The sequence below is a fragment of the Mauremys mutica genome, chromosome 3 (assembly GCF_020497125.1).
Source record: "Mauremys mutica isolate MM-2020 ecotype Southern chromosome 3, ASM2049712v1, whole genome shotgun sequence".
NCBI lineage: Eukaryota > Metazoa > Chordata > Testudines > Geoemydidae > Mauremys > Mauremys mutica.
The window spans coordinates 55462451-55482162 of NC_059074.1; the positions used below are offsets into that span (position 1 = coordinate 55462451).

At 39.8% G+C, this 19712-nt stretch overlaps 1 protein-coding gene across 1 annotated transcript in view; it reads left to right on the forward strand.

The window, feature by feature from the left end:
• Positions 1-19712, forward strand: part of ADGRB3 (adhesion G protein-coupled receptor B3) — a 646981-nt gene that overhangs the window by 337596 nt on the left and 289673 nt on the right. The window contains exon 11 of the mRNA XM_045011262.1: positions 7657-7851. Within this exon, the coding sequence (XP_044867197.1) occupies positions 7657-7851 (195 nt within the window). The remainder of the gene's footprint in view (positions 1-7656; positions 7852-19712) is intronic.

A 19712-nucleotide genomic window follows, 5' to 3' on the forward strand; every position in this document is an offset into this window, starting at 1 on the left:
CTATATTTGTGCATTTGTATGTAGTAGTCAAAATCAATCCTAGGGGAATGCAGCTGCACATGATGCTTCTTTGATGGCCAAAGCTCTAGGGCTGGAATTAGTGGCAATAAAGCAATTAATAATAGTATAATAAAAAGAAGACTATGGAATGGGTGAGAGTTGTAAAAATCTCTTGAAAGCCTCCTATTGGGGGATAGAGGGAGGGCAATTAGAATTTAGGAGCTCTCCGGGCAATTCTCATTCTTCATCTAACAATATACAAGAGCAGCACTGGCAGTAGCTGATTTTCTGAGATTTTCTGCAACATGCACTGTACGGTAAGGGCTGAACACATACAGTTTGTCTGGTTTATATGCAAAGATTCAGTTTGCCAGTGAACTATGTATGTTGTGGGGAGGCATGTATGCTCATACACTCTTTTTTCTTTCAATAAACTGTTTTGGTAACCGAATGACACCGGGGCAGAAATGCTCTATACAGTGAAAACAATTCTCCTCTTATTTATACCAGTGTAAATCAAGAGTAAGTTCACCACAGACAATAGAGTTGCACTGGTGTAAATCTGATGCATGTGAGAGGAGAATCCATAACTCCACAGAACAGATGCAGTGGCAGTTTCTACATTTTTCTTCCAGTGAGCTTCCAGTCATAACTGTGAGGGACCACATTTAGAGCAGTGGCTCTCAACCTTCCCAGACTACTGTACCCATTTCAGGAGAGTCTGATTTGTCTTGCATACCCACAAGTTTCACCTCACTTTTGTACTTGCTTACAAAATCAGACATAAAAATACAGAAGTACACTAGTAGTGAAAAATTGTCTACTTTCTCATTTTTACCTTATAATTATATATAAAAAATTGGAATATAAATATTGTACTTACATTTCAGTGTACAGTATATCAAGCAGTTTAAATAAGTCATTGTCTGTATGAAATTTTAGTTTGTACTGACTTCGCGAGTGCTTTTTATGTAGCCTCTTGTAAAACTAGGCAAATATCTAGATGAGTTGAGTACCCCCTGGAACACCTCTGCATATCCCCAGGGGTACATGTACCCCTGGTTGAGAACCACTGATCTAGAGGAAAGAAGAAAATTCAGTTTTCATGTCCATTAAATTCTTTGACTCTGGTGACATTTTTTATAAGAGTGCAACTTGCGGTGGTGGTTTTTTAAATATGCAGCTATCTACTATGACCTGGACTGGCACCAACAACTCATTTCACTATAACGTATTTGGAAAAAGTTATTCATTGCATTAGCAATCCCTTTAATAAAAGCCTTTTAATGCCAAAAAGGAGAGATGATTGTTATATGAAATTAGATTGTAAATATTCACAAAGAGGAATTTTGCTCTTCTGTGTTTTTATGTTCTTTATATTTATCTGAGACTTTAGGTGCTACCATCATAATTTAAAAAAGAAGAATGAAGTAATACTCTTGGACTCTTAAAGCCTTTTTAAACTCAATTTGTTTCCATTAAAATCCTTAATTATAAATTAATAAAATAATAATAAATTAGTTGAAAGAAAAATATATGGAACTTTGATTTCATATTCCTGAAACCAAAGTAAGGACTGTTAACATGTTTTTCTCTCCTTCAGTTCAAGTATCAAAGGGACGGATTCCTTGCAGAGACACCAAGTTAAAGGTTAAACACTGCTATGCTGAATGAGTTCAATGCAGCCTAGAATGGCATATATGTCTATGGAATGGGTCTATAAGACATGGATATATTTTAGGCCATTTACTTAGGTGCCTAACTTTAGATACTCATATTGATAATTTTGGATAAAACCTCTTTGAGCCACAATTCCTTCTAGACATAAGATTGGAGTGTGGTAAGGATAAAATAATTAATTAATGTTCATTAAGGATATGTCTACACTGCAATTAATAACCCATGGCTGGCCTGAGCCAGCTGACTGGGGCTAAGGGACTTGGGCTAAGGGGCTGTTTAATTGTGGAGTAGACATTCTGGCTTGGCCTGGAGCCTGCAAGGTGGGAAGGTCTCAGAGCTCAGGCTGCAGCCCAAGCCTGAATGTCTACTTCACAATTAAACAGCTCCTTAACCTGAGTCCCACAAGCCCAAGTCAGCTGGCACAGGCCAGCCACAGGTGTCTAACTGCAGTGTAGACATACCCTAAGTGTGTTGAAATCTCAGGTTAAGACTCTACAAAGTTTTAATGTTAAATTAATTTATCATTTAGGACTAGCTGAGGTGTGAAGATACAAAACAAAGTCTTTTGCAGATCAGAAAAAATATTTTAGGATATATTTTTCTTTCAACTAATTTATTTTTATTTTTTTATTTTTATGTAGAGGTCCTACATTAAAATGCACCAATGGTATTAGCAATACCAAATCATTAACTCAAGCCATCAAATGACAAAATTAAAAACAAATAAAGGATGGGAATATTCTTAGTGATTCTTTAAACTGATCACTTAGAATCTTTTATCATTTGTTTGAATATTAGTTGTTCGGAGTCTTTTTACACTGAGTATAGCTATTCAGATTTACTGTAACTATAGTACTGTATATAAATTATCAGTGTGATACTATGGGCCTAGGTTTGACATTGTCAAGGTTAATTTTTATACCCGTTAGATGGGTCATAGATGCTGACAAATCAAGGGATGTAGACAGGCTGAACTCTGAGTCAATGTCCAGCTAAACATTTCAGTAATTTTTTCAAGTATGTAGATATGCCATACGTGCTGCTACAGGCAGGGCTGACAATTGAAGTATCACTTTAACAGCTGCTTCATTTCACCATCTCTCGGCTCATAAACTTTATTTTCAATGAGCTTGCCTGGAAGGCTACTAAAAAATGACCTCCACAGAATGCTAGAAAGACCTTGAGTGTTGTCCAGAGTAACTTTCTTGGGCAATGGAAGGCAGTGAATAATCCTGGTGGCATAGACAATAACCAGGATGTAGAGGAAAAATATTAACTTTTATTGTCTGGGCCTTCTGATGGGAACAATCTGCATCCTCACCCTGAGGCTGTGTCTACAGAAGGGGTTTTTCCGTTGGTTGATGTAGTTAATCCACCATCCGAGAGGTGGTAACTACATTGACGGAAGAATTCTTCCATCCACCTAGCTGCAGCTAGGCTGGGGATGAGGTCGGCCTAATCACGGTGCCCAGGTTGCTACATTTTTCACAGATCTGCATGACATAACTAGGCATATCTAACTCCCATTAAGCCTGACTGTCACTTACAGTACACATGCAGAGCACTAGTCATCTGGGGCCAGATCCTCAGGTGGTATAAATTTACCTAGCTCCATTAAAGGTAATAGAACTATGCCAGTTTACACCAGCTGAGGATCTAGCCTGTGATTAAAGTGGTATGTAGCAGCTTCATGCGTAAGATGAGTAATCCATTCAAGGTATTTGTCTGCAGATTCATGCAGTACTGTGAAAATATGCTCAGTTGTTTCACACAACAGCAGTGAACCTGCATGGCATGCATAGGGGATTTGAGAACCATTCTACAGTAGGAGAACAAGGACAAAGTGCAGTTATGGAAATGGCAGTCAGCATCTTGCACCACTTTCTGTGTCGCATGCAGACACAACCACATTTGCTATGCAGCAAATCAGGGGTGATGTAAATGGTGGCGAGCATTATATTTTGCTAAGATACATTGGTGGTGGGGAGGTTGCTGTATTTTACACCTTCCTATTTCCTCGTTATTGCTGGTTGCTCTTCTGGCTACAGCTGCACCCTTCCACTAACTCTCACTCATTTGCACTCACTTTCACTGCTTCATGATATTGTAACTTCCTCCACCATTTATGCCACTCCTAAATTTGGCCCCAAAATCTAATACTTACCACTATTTAGTTTTATAAAATCCCATTGCCTGGGAGAACATTAGTGTCAGCAAAGCTCCTGCTGCTGGGACCATTTTTACCACCATGTCAGCATGTAGTAAAAATGTGTCTTGCTTTGGGAGCTATGTCTGTGCTAGGGCTCCCACTGGTACAGCTACAGATTTGTAAAGTTCTGTTGTGTAAACACACCCCTACAGTGCCTTATATGTTCAAGAGCTTTAAAGACATTAAGGGAATTAGTGTTGTTTATTATTTGTACTGTGGTAGCACCTCAGGACCCCAGTCATGGATCAAGACCCAACTGGGCTAGGTGCTGAACAAAGATGGTCTCCACCCCGACAGTCTATAATCTAAGATGAAAGATGACAAGTGGATACATGAATGGGTGGAACACAAGATAACAATAAGACAGTAGTGGTCAGCATGATAAACAGTGGCCACAGCTAGCCACTGTTGAGTGGGTAACTGAGTAGGCATCAAGACAAAGGAGATCTTCAAAGAGGACAGCCAGGTGGCTTTATTGATGTTTGCGGGGACCTCAAAGCCACCTCACCATCTTCTTTCAAATCCCTCCTTAAAACTCTCCTCTGTTGCAAAGCCGACAAAAAACATAATATCGTTAGGCAGCTGGTAGCCACTGCTAGATTTTGTCACAAGGGCTCAATTTGTCACAAGGATACAGCCATAGTGCCTCTTGTTAGGCCCTACAGTAGGAGCATTCCATGAAGGAGCTGTGGCCACAATTTCCTCTCTGCTTTCCCTTTCTCCTGGGGTAGTAATATTTTATATCAGCATATAGTGGTACCAAACCACCTCCACACAGACATAGGAGGGCTAGAGACAAGGCTCCCCCCATTTACCACCCTTCCCACTCACTCCTTGTCTGTTTCCAAAAAGAAGTAACCATGTCTAGGTAGCCCAGGTAGAGATGTAAGCAAGGTTCTTACTCTCTTACACACGCATGCAGTCCAGTTTAACTCTAGCTAATTAATATTGGAGCCCCCATCTCTCAGTTATGTAGATAGGTATTATCTTTGTTTTACCAGTGGGGATGCGGGAGTACAAAGAAGTTAAGTAACTTGCCCATGGCCATAGAGTCAGGAGCACAGTCAAGAACAGAACTTACAAATTCTGACTTTGAGTTCTGCTGCTTCTCAAGTGTGTGTGTCATGGAATATAAAAAAGGGAAAGGAAGACATGTGGCCAGAGACAAGGAGTCTTGAATCTGTATTTGGGTTCACAGTGTTTGTTTTGTTGAAAAGCAGTTATCGTGAACTTATAGATGTGCAGCTAAGACAGCCAGTAGCAAACAAACTGAGGGATAGAACAGTGTCTCTATTACATATTTTTTGTCTTGCACACGTGAATCACTTTCCCTCCCCAGTGGTTTTGGCCAGTGCAGGAATGGTCTCTCCCAACATGTGCAAGTATCTGTCTGGATGCTTATATGGTTCCCATCACCATTGCATTTGCAACCTTAATGGATGTATTTCACGTCACCCCAATGGGGGAAAGAAGTTTAATTATCCCAAGATTAGAGACAAGGAACTGAAGGATAGAGAGATGAAAAGACTCACTCCAGGTCACCTAGAAAGTCTGTGGTATCGACAGGAATTGAAGCCAGGTCTATTCAACCCCCCAGTCCAGTGCCTGAATCACAAGAGCTTCTATCCTCTCTCATGCCCATTTCATACTGTTTGTTTTCTTACAAGCTCACTTTAAATACCCTCTCTTAAGTCTGATGGAAACTGAAGAAAATGAATTCTGTAAACAAGTTTCTCACCTAATTACCCTTTGCAGTTTTCTGTACACTGAAGGAGGCGTTCTTCTGAAACATTTGTCTAAAGAATTCATTTGCCTACATTAATATTACTAATACTTGTTTGTTGAAACTGAATAATAATGCTTTTATCCCCTAATTCTTGTAGTTAACATATAGAATCAGATCCTCACCCTGTTCTGCCTGCAGCAGCTGATAACCTGGGAGAGGAAAACCACTGAGCATTCCTCTGCCCCCCAAAATAGGGGCAATCCCTGGCTGGTTTAGAGCTGCCTCTATACCCAGAGGATTCCTGGGGCTTTGTCAGGGATAGCTCAGTGGTTTGAGCATTAGTCTGCTGAACCTAGGGTTGTGAGTTCAATCCTTAAGGGGACCACTTGGGATCTGGGGCAAAATCAGTACTTGGTTCTGCTAGTGAAGGCAGTGGGCTGGACTCAATGTCTGTTCTAGGAGATAGGTTGCGCTCTCTCTCTCTCTCTCTATATATATGTTTGTTTTCCTGATACTGGAAAGGTCCCTGGGAGCAGTGGGCAGCTGAGCATAACATGGAGCAGCTTGAAGCTGATTTTTAATTTATGCTGGGGTTTCATCCCAGAATTGGAAAGCCACAAAGTGGCTTAGAGTCGACCACGTTTGCGCACCCAACACCCAGCTATGTTGAGTGTATCTAGTGTATCTCAACAGCATTTAAGGAGGTAGCCCAAATGATACTATACTATAGTGTGAATAATATTTAAATTTTGTGTGTCAGAATGTACTTGCATTTTATATATCACTTTCCTTAAAACATTGTTGATATTTTTCATGTACTGCATTTTTTGCTACAGTTTTTTCCCCTTCTTTGAAATTAAAACAGCAAAACAAAGAGTGGCAGTGGAAGGTAATGTAGGGTACATTTATTCCCGTCATTCCATGCCACCATCACATTGCATTACATCAGTTTTCTTTCCTTTGGATGTCAGTAATCAGGCCAAGATAAAAAGCTATTGAAAGTACATTTTCAGAGGTGGTGTCAGTCAGTTTGGTTGCTAGCTTTTAAGTTGCCTCTGTAGCTATCTTGGATAGAGTGAAGGTCTGTCTGGGCTACTTTATCTTTTTTCAACTTATCTTGGATTCAGAGGAACTTGCACTTTCATAAGGTACAAAAAGCAGGTTTCTTAAAACCGCTGCATTCTTTTTCAGCACATGCTGGCCTTATGACATCCCTCTTTGTGGAATGCTGCACATCTTACTTAAATATTGAGTTGACTTTAGAAATAATTGAAATCCACAAGTTCAGCTTCCAACCAAGGATCGACATATTCTTCCATCGCTATGCACACTATGGGCTACATTTTTCACTGGCCCTGCACAGATCTGCAGGGGGTGAGCAGGCAAAATAAGCCCCCTCTCCTTGATTGCTGCACAGGAGCTATTCACAGTTCCAGTTTTTTAAATTATTGAGCACAAGGTTTGTTCCGGGATTGCACCTCTAATAATGTTAGTGCCCTTAAAGGGGACAGGATGGTCAATGACATTGCCTTTGTTTCCACATTGGTCAACCAAGCTGGGCTGGCAAGGCTGATAGCATGTACTGCAAGGTTTTAAAGACCAAAGCAAGCTTTTAAAGGGCTGCTTTGGCCCTTGTTCCCACATGGTTCCTGAACCATTGTCTCTGAATCAGGCACAATGGCTCTACAGCTGCTGCTCTGGAAAAAAAAACCTGGAAATACATGATCATACTGTGGCCAGTAGGCGCTGAGAAGTCTTTGGGCTCAATGCAGGGGTAACGGTGTGAAATGTAATGTCCTGTGATCTAAAGGAGGTCAAACTAAACGATCTAATGATCAGTGAGAAATCACATACTTCTTATTTATCCTGTTCTAACGTTATTTCGTCTCATCCTTAATACAAAATATATTGGTTGTTAGAGAAGTGGGATTCTTGAAGTTCCTAAGGATGTTTGGATTATATGATGTTTATTGTGGTTGAGACATTTTTAAATGCAGTAAAGTAGGTTCTGATATTTATTTCACTCTTCTCATTGGCACAGATTAAAGAGCATCTTGCCAAAGGACAGAGGATGCTGGCTGGTGATGGAATGTCCCAGGTGACCAAAACACTGTTGGATTTAACTCAGAGGAAAAACTTTTATGCAGGGGATCTTCTGATTTCTGTGGAAATTCTCAGAAATGTGACAGACACATTTAAAAGGGCAAGTTATATCCCTGCATCTGATGGTGTCCAGGTAAGAGAAATTCTGTAGAAAAGGGTAATGATTCAGCTGCTGTATTTTAATCAATGTTCAGCATCATCTATTTGCCCCAAGAGCAAGTTAAATCTGCTCAGTAGGTATAATAGAAGCACAGTAAACATTAATTGTGAATAGGGTGAAGTGTAACAGGGCAAAAGGACTCAGCTACATTTAAGTGAACGTATGTCGGAGAACAACATAGTGTGTCAAAAGTACAAAAGTCTTTTTTATAATTATTATTCTAGTAACTTTCCATTCTCAGTGGTGATATTTTTATTATTATTATTTTTTAGATCAATCAGTTCTGCAGCATTGTTTATTCTAGTTCCTTTCATTTGAAAATCTACCTAGGATGTTTAGATACTTAAGTCATTCTGCCATTGCTTCTGCAATTCAAATAATTAAAGCTCATTAAAAGAGCACAGGAGTGATGTATAGTGCATTTGATGTGAACTTTGTATTTTGCATATTAGATTAACTCTTCCTGTGCCATGGGCCACAGTGTTTACTTCAGCATAATGTGCTGCCTGTATCAGTATATAAAGTCCTTAATAATAAAAGTTCGGCAGGACTCCCATATCAGGTATTGTTTTTTGCAAATATAATTGAAAATGTATGATCTCTTTTAGAAAGACAGTAATTTCTCCAGAGTTAAGGTTTTATCCAGCTTTCCATCATACTCCCAATTTTCTGTCTTTTTCTCTTTCTCTCCCACATACACAAAACTCTTTGCTCAAAATAAAACAGTCTCTAAGATTTCTTGTGTGTGGCCCTGTAGCAGGGTGGACCCTGCTCCTGCCCGAAGGGGTTTACAAAGTGGCCTGGCAGGGCTTGAGAAGACAGCCTTCAGGCTAGGCTGATTGGGGAAGTGGCTGCAGCTGGGGCCACGCCCCAAACTGAGTCACAGGCCTTATAAAAGGCCAGGGAAGCCAGGAGCCAGATGCCAGACAGTCTCTCTCTGGCTATAGAGAGAGATGGGCCTGGCTGCTTAGGAGCTTAAGACTAGATACCTGAGTGCAGCAGGGCTGGGGATGGCTGAGGAGCCAGGGAGCTCCAGCCTAGAAAGCCCCAGGCTGCGGCCTAGCAGTAGGCCAATAGGTACTGGGGGTTGAAAGGGGCAACCCAGGGGTAGGCCAAGGCAGCAGGTCCAAACCCAACTTTGCCTGTGATGAGTAGGCTGATACTGCAGTCTGTCCCAGAGTGTGGGGCTAGACAATGACTGGCAGTAGCCAAATACTGAGGCAAGGTAGGGATAGAGGGTGGGGGTTCCCTCAGAGAGAAAGGGGATGCTGCTAGGGGGCAGCGCCCCATTTAGAAGGGCACCGGGTCCAGGGAGAGACACGGGGGGCCTACGAACAGGTGGATCACCAGCCTGCAGAGGGTGCTCCAGGGCTGGACTGAGCTAAATTTGCAGAGCAACCAGCAGGAGGCGCCGCAGGGGTGAGTCGACCTGTTTACAGGTCCTCATCCACTGGAAAAATATGCATCCCAATTTGAGGTGAATTGAACAGAGTGTTATTAAAATGTAGAGTGTAGAAAAATGATAATTTTTTTAATTTGTAAGGAAAAAAATAGCACATGTCTCAAAAACAGTTTGGACTGGAAATTCCATTTTTAATCTGTCTTTCTTTCATGAAAGGCAGTAGTGGCTTTGAGTATTTTTTGAAAGGTTGACTGCTTAAACAAGGAGTTATTTTGCTACAAATCATTCATACTGTCATCAGTCCAATAGCCCCAAAGTAGCTTCTCCAAGGCTCACAGAGACTACAAAAACTTTTGGTAGAAACAGCCTTGAGAAACTGCTTGATATAAGTGGTTTCTGTTTATGGACTTAGCAGATGGGGTTACACTCAGCTCAGCTAAATTAGTAAGAACTTGATTCTGTTTCCATTAATATCAATGGCAAAATTTGTGCTGATATCAATGAGGCAGAACTGGTCCCTAAACCCCTAGTAGACACAGCCAGGAGAAACTAATTTTTGTTTGTTTATTTGTTTTTCCTTTAGAAACATAGAGAAATTCTGAGGGTGCAGACCAGAGGAGTAAATGCGAAAAAACTAATGCTAAACTATAGTTCATGTTGCAAATATATTTCAATTAGGAGATATAAAATTGAATTTCGGTGGGAGTTGGATGCCTAACTCCTATAAAAGCAGCAAAGAGTCCTGTGGCACCTTATAGACTAACAGACATATTGGAGCATGAGCTTTCGTGGGCGAATACCCACTTTGTCGGATGCAGGTTTGGCCTATCACGGCCAGCACAACCCTCTCCCGCGCCGCTTCCCACCACCCCCATTGGCCTGGGACAGTGAACCGCGGCCAGTGGGAGCCGCGATCCGCCGAACCTGCCAATGTGGCAGGTAAACAAACTGGCCCGGCCCGCCAGGGTGCTTACCCTGGCGAGCCGCGTGCCAGAGGTTGCTGACCCCTGATCTAAAGGTTTATTTATAAGAGAAAAGAGAGAGGAAAACAAACACTAGGAAAACAAAAACATACACTCATTGCAAAGTTCTTGGATCAGATTTATAGCAGTGATATTACAGACTGTTGGCTTGTAAAGTCTCTGGTAACTTCCAAAAGATTAGAAGATCCATTGATTGGAATGCTCCTTTTAGTGTAAACCCATAGTCCAGAGATCAGAGAAGGAAAGAGGCAAAATGGAAATGCTTCCAGGGTTTTTTATACCTTCTCCCATGTGGAGGGAATGCTCTCAGGTTGTGGGAAATTACAGGCACAAGATGTAGTACAGGGTCACACAAGCAAGTCACATGATCTCGCATGCTTCAATGACTAATGGGCATAGACATTACCCATATTCTGGCTAAGGCAGGGTTTCTCAAACAGGGGTCACCGCTTGTGGAGAGAAAGCCCCTGGCAGGCCGGGCCCGTGTGTTTACCTGCCCCGTCCGCGGGTCCGGTCGATCGCGGCTCCCACTGGCCGCGGATCGCTGCTCCAGGCCAATGGGAGCTGCTGGAAGCAGCAGCCAGTACGTCCCTCAGCCTGCGCTGCTTCCAGCAGCTCCCATTGGCCCGGAGCAGCAATCCGTGGCCAGTGGGAGCTGCTAATGGCTGGACCCACGGACAGGGCAGGTAGAGACACCGGCCTGGCCCGCCAGGGGCTTTCCCTACACAAGCGGTGACCCCTGTTTCAGAAACCCTGGGCTAAGGCATCCACAAGACGACTCACCGGGCAGGGACAAGTTTTTCTATGGTTCATTGTGAAAGTTAAATATTCTTCAATGGGTCATCAACTTGAATAGTTCGTTCACAATCTGCTAGCCAGGCTGGATGTAAATCACTCTATGGGTGTTATACCAGGAGCAAACACATTTGAAATACAGGTATATAGTCAATATTCATAACTTCAGATACAAAAATGATATATGCACATAAAGAGGATAATCATACTCAGCAGATCATAACTTTTCTATTTGCACCTTACGTCATTTACTTTGTACAAGATTTGTTGCAATTGTCTTGGCAATATTAAAGATATAAATGGTCATGTTTCAATCATACAGCGTCACACCAGAGAAATGGGATAAAATTAGAAGACTTCAATATATTTATTTGTGCAAACTAAAATGCCACTGCTTCCAATGTAGTAGAGAATGAGCTGCTTGTTTAGTCAGACAATATAGCAAAAGTATCACAGCCCTTTTTAAATATGCAACTCAGGTGCCAAGTTATTAATTATATAAAAGTTATTCTCTGCATATTTCAAACTTTTGCTAACAATTGGGGTGTTTTGTACACAGCATCAGAAAGAAGACTAAGCATGCAGGAGACAGTTTAAATAACATGGAACAGGATCCTGGATCAATGAGTGAAACTGACAGTATATTCATGAATGGCAAAAGAAGCCTGAGCAGCTAGGGTTTTTTGTTAGCATGGAGATGGTTAGAAAATATATCCTGAATGAACATTAGAACTAAAATGATGGTAACCGTGTTGTTATCCCTAAAAGAAAAAAATAATAAGACAGAATTAAGGTTGAAAATAATGTGCATTAATATAAAACAGCATTTTAGAACATTAGCCAGAAGTAACCTAGGTCTAGTTGAACTATGCTCTGCCAGACTTGAAGAGGTGAGGCTATTAACCAGCTCTACAATCCTCTAATCCTGTGACTGGCTACGAATGAGGCTTGTCCCCTGTGTAAGTTACAACAGTCTGACAGTTGTTTTAATTTATGCCTGGTTTCACATGATCCCAAGGAGCCATTGCTGTAGCCAGAAATCAAGAGGACCTAGGATTGCCTCCCCTCCTCCATTTCCCCAGGACATGTCCCCTATGGCGAGATGCAAAAGCGGAGATGACTCCAGAGCCTCCATGCTACCCAGGGATACATCTTGTTTGGAGGTTGGGGGAAGGAAATCCTACCCTAGCCATATAATAGGATTTACAGCAGCTTTAAACCCCCAGAATGGCTCAAAGCAGACAGATTGGACTGAAGAATTGCAGACAGCAAGAAAATATTTGAAAGGAATTAATTTAAATTAAAAAACCATAGTTGTCTGAAACTGACTGCAGTTGGAGTGAATGAAAATTAAGGACCTCAGAATTTGGGGCTCTCTATAGTAGAGTTTTCTATAGAGGCCATCACTGTCATATCTAAGCAGTGATAGAAAATGAGGGAGCTCAGCTCCACAAGAACATCCAGCACCTCATGGGACTGAACCATTAGATTGTTTACCACCCGTTCAGAATTTAGTCCCCTGTCAGTCACTGTCTCTCCTTATATCTGTGCCCTGCAAAATGCCTTTTGATATGTATACTTTGTGTGTTGTGACCTAGGGAATGGCAGAAATATTGGTAGGCCTATCAGATTCTTGGTGCTCATTTCATATTTCACAATTTAAACAGCAAAATCACATCACAAAGAGCTACAAAAGGATCTCACAAAACCGGGTGACTGGGCAACAAAATGGCAGATGAAATTCAATATTGATAAATGCAAAGTAATGCACATTGGAAAACATAATCATATAAAATGATGGGGTCTAAATTAGCTGTTACCACTCAAGAAAGAGATCTTGGAGTCATTGTGGATTGTTCTCTGAAAACATCCACTCCGTGTGCAGCGGCAGTCAAAAAAGCAAACAGAATGTTGAGAATCATTAAGAAAGGGATAGCTAATAAGACAGAAAATATCATACTGCCTCTATATAAATCCATGGTATGCCCACATCTTGAATAAAAGAATTTGAATTGAAAAAGGTTCAGAAAAGGGCAACAAAATGATTAGCTGTATAGAGCAGCTGCCATATGATGAGAGATTAATAAGACTGGGACTTTTCAGCTTGGAAAAGAAATGACTAAGAGGGGATATGATAGAGGTCTATAAAATCATGAGTGGTGTGGAGAATGTAAATGAGGAAGTGTTATATACTCCTTCTCATAACACAAGAACTAGGGGTTACCAAATGAAATTAATAGGCAGCAGGTTTAAAACAAACGAAAGGAAGTATTTTTTTCACACAACGCACAGTCAACCTGTGGAACTCCTTCCCAGAGGATGTTGTGAAAACCAAGACTATAACAGGGTTCAAAAAAGAACTAGATCCGTTCATGGAGGATAAGTCCATCAATGGGAAGGGATGATTTCCTTACTCTCTGTTTGCCAGAAGCTGGAAATGAGTGACAGAGATGGATTATTTGATGATTACCAGTTCTGTTCATTCCCTCTGGGGCACCTGGTATTGGCCACTGTCAGAAGACATGTTACTGGGCTAGATGGACCTTTGGACTGACCCAGTATGGCCGTTCTTATGTTCTTATCAACCAGCTCTTCTGTTTAAATTACACGCTACTGGTATCTGCAGTCTGAAAATCTCCATGCATCTCAGCTTCCACAGCTGCTATTTATGGGGCACAGAAAAGGATGGAAATAGAGGAAAAACAGATGTATTGTAACTTGACTCAGGAAGCTCAATATTCTTGTCACTTGTTTCATACTCATGACTTATGGGCAAATAGAACGTATATGTTAAATCAGACCTTGATTCTAGGCTGATTATCTCTAAGCCTGATTACATATTCTCACCAAAAACCTAACAAATGCTACTATTAATAAATAGTTAGTTTTATTATAAAGAGAAGTACCGGTAGTTAAAATAATCATGAGTAAAAATAGTAGTAGCAAGATGCCATAAATATTAGTAATATTTATAAATAGTGCATAGAGGGAGGAATCTCTGTACAGCAGTGAGTGCAGGGATCACAATTGTTTCCTACTGCTGCTTTGAGGTGCTGGGAGATTCTCTTTCTTGCACATCCACAAGAAGAGCCATGCATAATATGGCTACAATGTTGAAATATTACACTTCAAATTATATTCATATACTTTTGACAGGACAGAATTGTTTGAGTTAATTTGGGCATGAACACTGTATGTATTTAATAATTATTGTATATCACCCAAGTCCCTTTGTTAATTATTGTATATCACCTAGGTCTCTTCATTACAAGTGCTATAAAAATGTTAGATTAATACAGTAAGTTAGTCAATGCATTAATTGTGATTAATAAGCATCAATGGTCTTAACTATCTATAGATTTCTAAATATATTATAGATATTAATCTATCTATATCTAAAGGGCCTAATTCTCCTTTACACCATCCTGGCAGTGTAAATGTGATTTTCTCCCACTCTAAGTTCCTTTTACACTTGATGGATCACTTGATGATTACCTGTTCTGTTCATTCCCTCTGGGGCACCTGGCATTGGCCACTGGGCTAGATGGACCTTTGGTCTGACCCAGTATGGCTGTTCTTATGTACACTGCCAGCCTGGTATAAAAAGAACTAACTGCAAATGAAAATCAGGCCAGCCTGTAGACAAGTCCATTTATATTTATGAATGCACCCATACTTTATGCACATTTATTTTAAATTTAAAATGTATATACATTCTTTTCAAAACTTTTTAGAGAAAAGAAACCTGCATAAACATTCAGTCTCTGCCAATAAAGAGACACAGATATATCTAAAGCAGGAGTGAAGAGTATGCATATTATAAAATAATTTACAACAACCCGTTACAAAGTAAGCATGACATAAACCACAAGACTCAAGAACATGAAAAGAGAGCACTACAAATACACAACACTCTTCTCAAAGAGAGAGAGAGAGAGACCAGATGTTTAAGGTGACACAGAGTCTCACAAATATTGAAAGGTAATATTGTACAAGTGCTGTAATATTTTTGACAAGTGATTCTAGCAACCTCTTCCTTCCATAGACAGGTCACCTTTAACACTGTAGATTTTCCAGGCACTCTTCATTTTCTGTAGTGTAGCCATTTATCATTTTAGATATGAACTGTGACATGCAGGGACAAATACTTTGCTGACCTAAATCTTGTGCAATGGTACTGAAGCCAGTGGTAGTGTTCATGGTGTAAGTCAGCACATAATTTGGTCCCTAATATGGATTTTACACAAGGGAAAGATACACAAGTATATAAAATATCCACTGGGACTAAGATCTAAGAGTCCAAACTTGCATTAATGAATTCCCAAAACTTCCATGAAGTCAAGGACTGGGCCTATATCTATATATAGAGATTCAGTTATAGAATATATAGGAATCTAATACCTTCCTATTCAAGTGGGATGTGGCAAATTAAAATGTTTGTTATTTAAAAAGGAAAAAGAACATTATTTAGCATCCAGAATATGAATTTGGTTGGGGAAAAATATGATTCCTAGATACTAGACTAGTTTTGGATATAAAACATATGTTAACTGAAAAATGATATGGCTTGTAGGTGTCTTACATTGTGCTAATAAGGCATAAGAAAGAAAGAAAGAAAGAAAGAAAGAAAGAAAGACCAACAAATCTCTATGGGCATTTTTGACATGAAAATCTGTTTGCATGGTCCTTAATTAACCTTTCTGAAATGTAGAGACATTTGGCAATATCCATGTGAGCTTTGCATCCTTTTACATATCTTGAGAACTGAAAGAGGAAAACTCTTAGAGATGAAGAATCTCCTTTGGAAAGAATTTTGTAGGTTAAATTACTTGACATTTAATTTGCAGAGTATATTTTATGATGGATTATTGTATTTATAGTCCTCACGATGTAGTGCTGAATGTGAATGGATAATCTAAGTGCTTGAATAGATAAATACCGAGGGTCATATCCAGGACCCATTAAAGTCAGTGAACAGATTCCTGCTGATTTCAGTGGGCACTGGATCAATCCCTGAGACCATTTTGCTTCTATGTTTTCATTACTGCATTGATCCCCAATGTTCCCTCCCTTATGCATTCTTATCATCCAATTTTGTATCACTGAAGCCAATGGAATTTTTGCCACTGACTTCAATGGGAGAATGACCATGCCTTCAGTTAGGTCATTTTTTAAAGTCTCTTTTGTACCAGTTCAGCAAAGCCCTAAAGCACATATGTAAGTGCTTTGCTGAATCATTATTAGCAATGTAAATTATTGGCAATGTAATTCTCACATTGTAAATGGCATTATTAGCTTCCTCCCTTGGTGCAGTGTGAGACTATGGAGGAAAACAAGTGTTTTCAGTGCATTCCTCCTCCCATTCTCCCAAGATCATATGTTGTTAGAGAGTCAGGTTAAATTGGTGTACATTTTATTTTGTGAAAATTTTTTCCCTAATTTTGTGCAGTTTTATATTCCCCAAATTTTGATATTTCCAGTCATGAGAATTTTGGTACTGAAAAATTCTTAAAAATCAAATTTATTCACAAAATCTCATGTGCAATATTTTTATGGAGCATGGGAATATTCTGAAGTGGGAGCATGGTGTAATTCAGTGATATTCAGACCTCAGTGGTTCAGGACCCAAATTAGCGATCAGCATTACTCAAAAGACCCACAGTAGTGTGAATTAACTGTTTCATTTACTACAGTACTATTTAAACACTATGATGGGAAATATTTAATTTTATATGTTTCTGTGAGAATAATATATATATTATAAATAATAATTATAAATATAATTCTCACAGAAAATAAGTTGGTCACTTAATTGGTTAATAACAATAAAAGCGTCCTGATTGTTCAATATCTTTAATATAATGTGCTGCAAAAAGCTGCAGAAGACACATTAAAGAGCCACTTGCAGCTCACAAGCCGCTGTCTGACTATCACTGGTGTAGTTAGTGCATTGACTAGAGAGCTGGGAGCCAGGAACAACTAGTTCTGTTTTCACCTCTGTCACTGTCTATCCTTAATACTTTGTACTCACAGTAAATATCATTTTAAAAATGCTACTTAATTATGCTTCACACCATCCCTTTCGGGGGTGGGGGGTTAAAACTAATGGTGCAGGAGAAAGGAGAGCATATGATCCTTAATCCAATTTCTGAAGTGACTTCCTTTGTGACCTTGAGTAAGTCACTCATGATCTGTTTTTCAGAGCTTCTGAGTACCCATTACTCTAACTGAAGTTAATGGCAGCTACAGGAATCTTTTATAAATGAATATAAAAATCATTAGATAATTAACAGACTGCAGACAAAATTGTATGAGTGCAAGAGAACGGATACAGATTTGAGCTGAACAGGGTCTGCACAAAAAAATGTAACTCTTCCAGACAAAATATATTGTAGGTAAAAGTGGGGGGAGGGGAGGATGCAGCTGATGAAATTAAAAAAGAAAGGTCTGAGAAACACGAATTAAATTGTTTTTTTTAAAGTATGCTTTAAAAGCTGACGCTGTTAAGGATGGTTGTGACTTTAGGTGTCATTCATATGATTTGCTTACAGACATTCAGTACATAGGGCAACCAAATATAGAAAGTAACAGCTAGAGACAATTATATATTTTCTGTTTAAGCCTCCTAAAAAGACATCTACTTTTTTGAAAAGCAGCTGGCACATCTAGTTAGAGAGTGATCATAGACTGCCTGTTAGTTTATTTATTGTTACCATTCTGTTAAGAGTTTTGAGGCCTCCCAGGTCAGTTTCCCATTTGGAGCAGAAATTGATGACACCGAGTCAGGTATTTTTAGTGTGATTTGTTTATTTTCAAAATGTCCACAAGTCTTGTTTTCTGAAACAAGTAGGGGCTTAAAAATGGCGCACAGGCAGTTGCCTTTGGAAGAGGCTTTGGACCAGGCACTTCTACCCTATCCTAATAATAATACCCTCTTGCTCTGTATTTTTCCAGGTACTCTCACAACCAGAACTTCTGCTTAGTACACAGCACTCTGTTTCATCCCACAACCACATAACCCCTCTATTCCAAAAATGCCATTGGACCACATGTTCTCAAGAGGGGGACATGAAACATCATTAACCCTTTTGTGACATTATTGCATTCAAATGGAAATTTATTAAGCTTTCCCTGCCTAAGGAGACTGAATTAAACCTAGTCTCCTTTACCAGTTTCTGGATGAAGTGACTGCTTCAAAGCCCCTAAAGGCAACCTATTATGATATTTTACTGCCAGAGACCTCCATTCAAACGTAGATAAAAACAAGTGAAAAGAATATCGTGACTTACTGTCAAAGTACTTCCCAGTAAACATTGGCCCATATCTCACAATCATTGCATTATACTCAGGAGTAGAGCTGAGAGAATAATTGATTTTTTAGTTTGGTGCCTCTCTCTCTCTCTCTCTCTCTCTCTCTCACACACACACACTCACACACACACACACACACACACACACAACCCCCTACTATGGAGACAACTATACTAGTACAACTGTAAGTGTCTCCACACTAGTAGCATTGTACCACTTCAACTATACCAGTACAGTTAAACTGTTGTGTGAATGCAAAGACTAAATTCACTTATTGCATTATTTTAAAGACAGTATTAATGCTGGTGCTGATGCTGAAAGAGTGGATATACTGGCCTTATATCCACTTAGCGTTGGGCAATATTTATCAAAAGTAAAATTGATTCACCAAATTCTGCCTTATCCTGTGTACCACAAAGAACCCAGTCCAAAAATCCTCAAGCAAAATTCTTCATCAGTCAATGTAGCTTTTGCTTTGGTGCAAGGACTCTTGTAAGGTTTTTAGGCCCATATTGTATCCGAAGTGAAATCTTGCACTGTGTAAGTATAAAATAATGCCACTGCATTATTTTCTAACCCTTTGTTTGGGAAATATTTTCCATTGGTACATTCATTACTTTGATATGTGATAAAGATACTTTGTCTATTTTATTTTTTCTGTTTCCCAAACTTATCTGTCTAATGGAAAAATTCCATGACAAGTGAGGTGGAATCCTTGTTAGTATAAATGGGTGATGAGCAAACCTGAATGGTTTGGTTCTGGAAATATGGCTGTTTTCTTCTGAAATTCCCAGTACTTCCAGGTTTTAGCTGGAATGGAAATACAACTAGCCTGGGTCAAACTATTTCATTATGTTTTCAATCTTGTGGTGACTGAAACCAGAAAATGCAGAGATGCAGGAAAAATTGGAGAGACCAATAGGTTAAGTATGGATATTGAAAAGATTTCGGTTAGTTTTTATTCCCTAAACTGATAATACTGAGCCCATGTCTAAATGGCTGGACACAATAATTTCATAGTCTAAGCCTCTCTGGCAAAGTAGATTCCACTTTTCTTTGTTTTATTGTAGTGTCTGGTTGATCTGTTATACTGGTGGCAGGAAACAGACTACAAAAGTGCATTAGTAATGACAATTGTTATGGGGTTTGGGGTACAATCCAGACCAGTAAGAGGTTGTGTCACCACTTGCCCTGCAACTCTAGGTGCCTTAAAATGCTTTGCTGCTTTAGTTCCCAGCTTGGGATGCTCAAAACCAGCCTACAAGTATCCAGGTCACACCCTGAAGTGTCTCAGTATTAGACAGTCATGGCTCGGTAGCTCTGACGTCTACAGCCCCTATTTG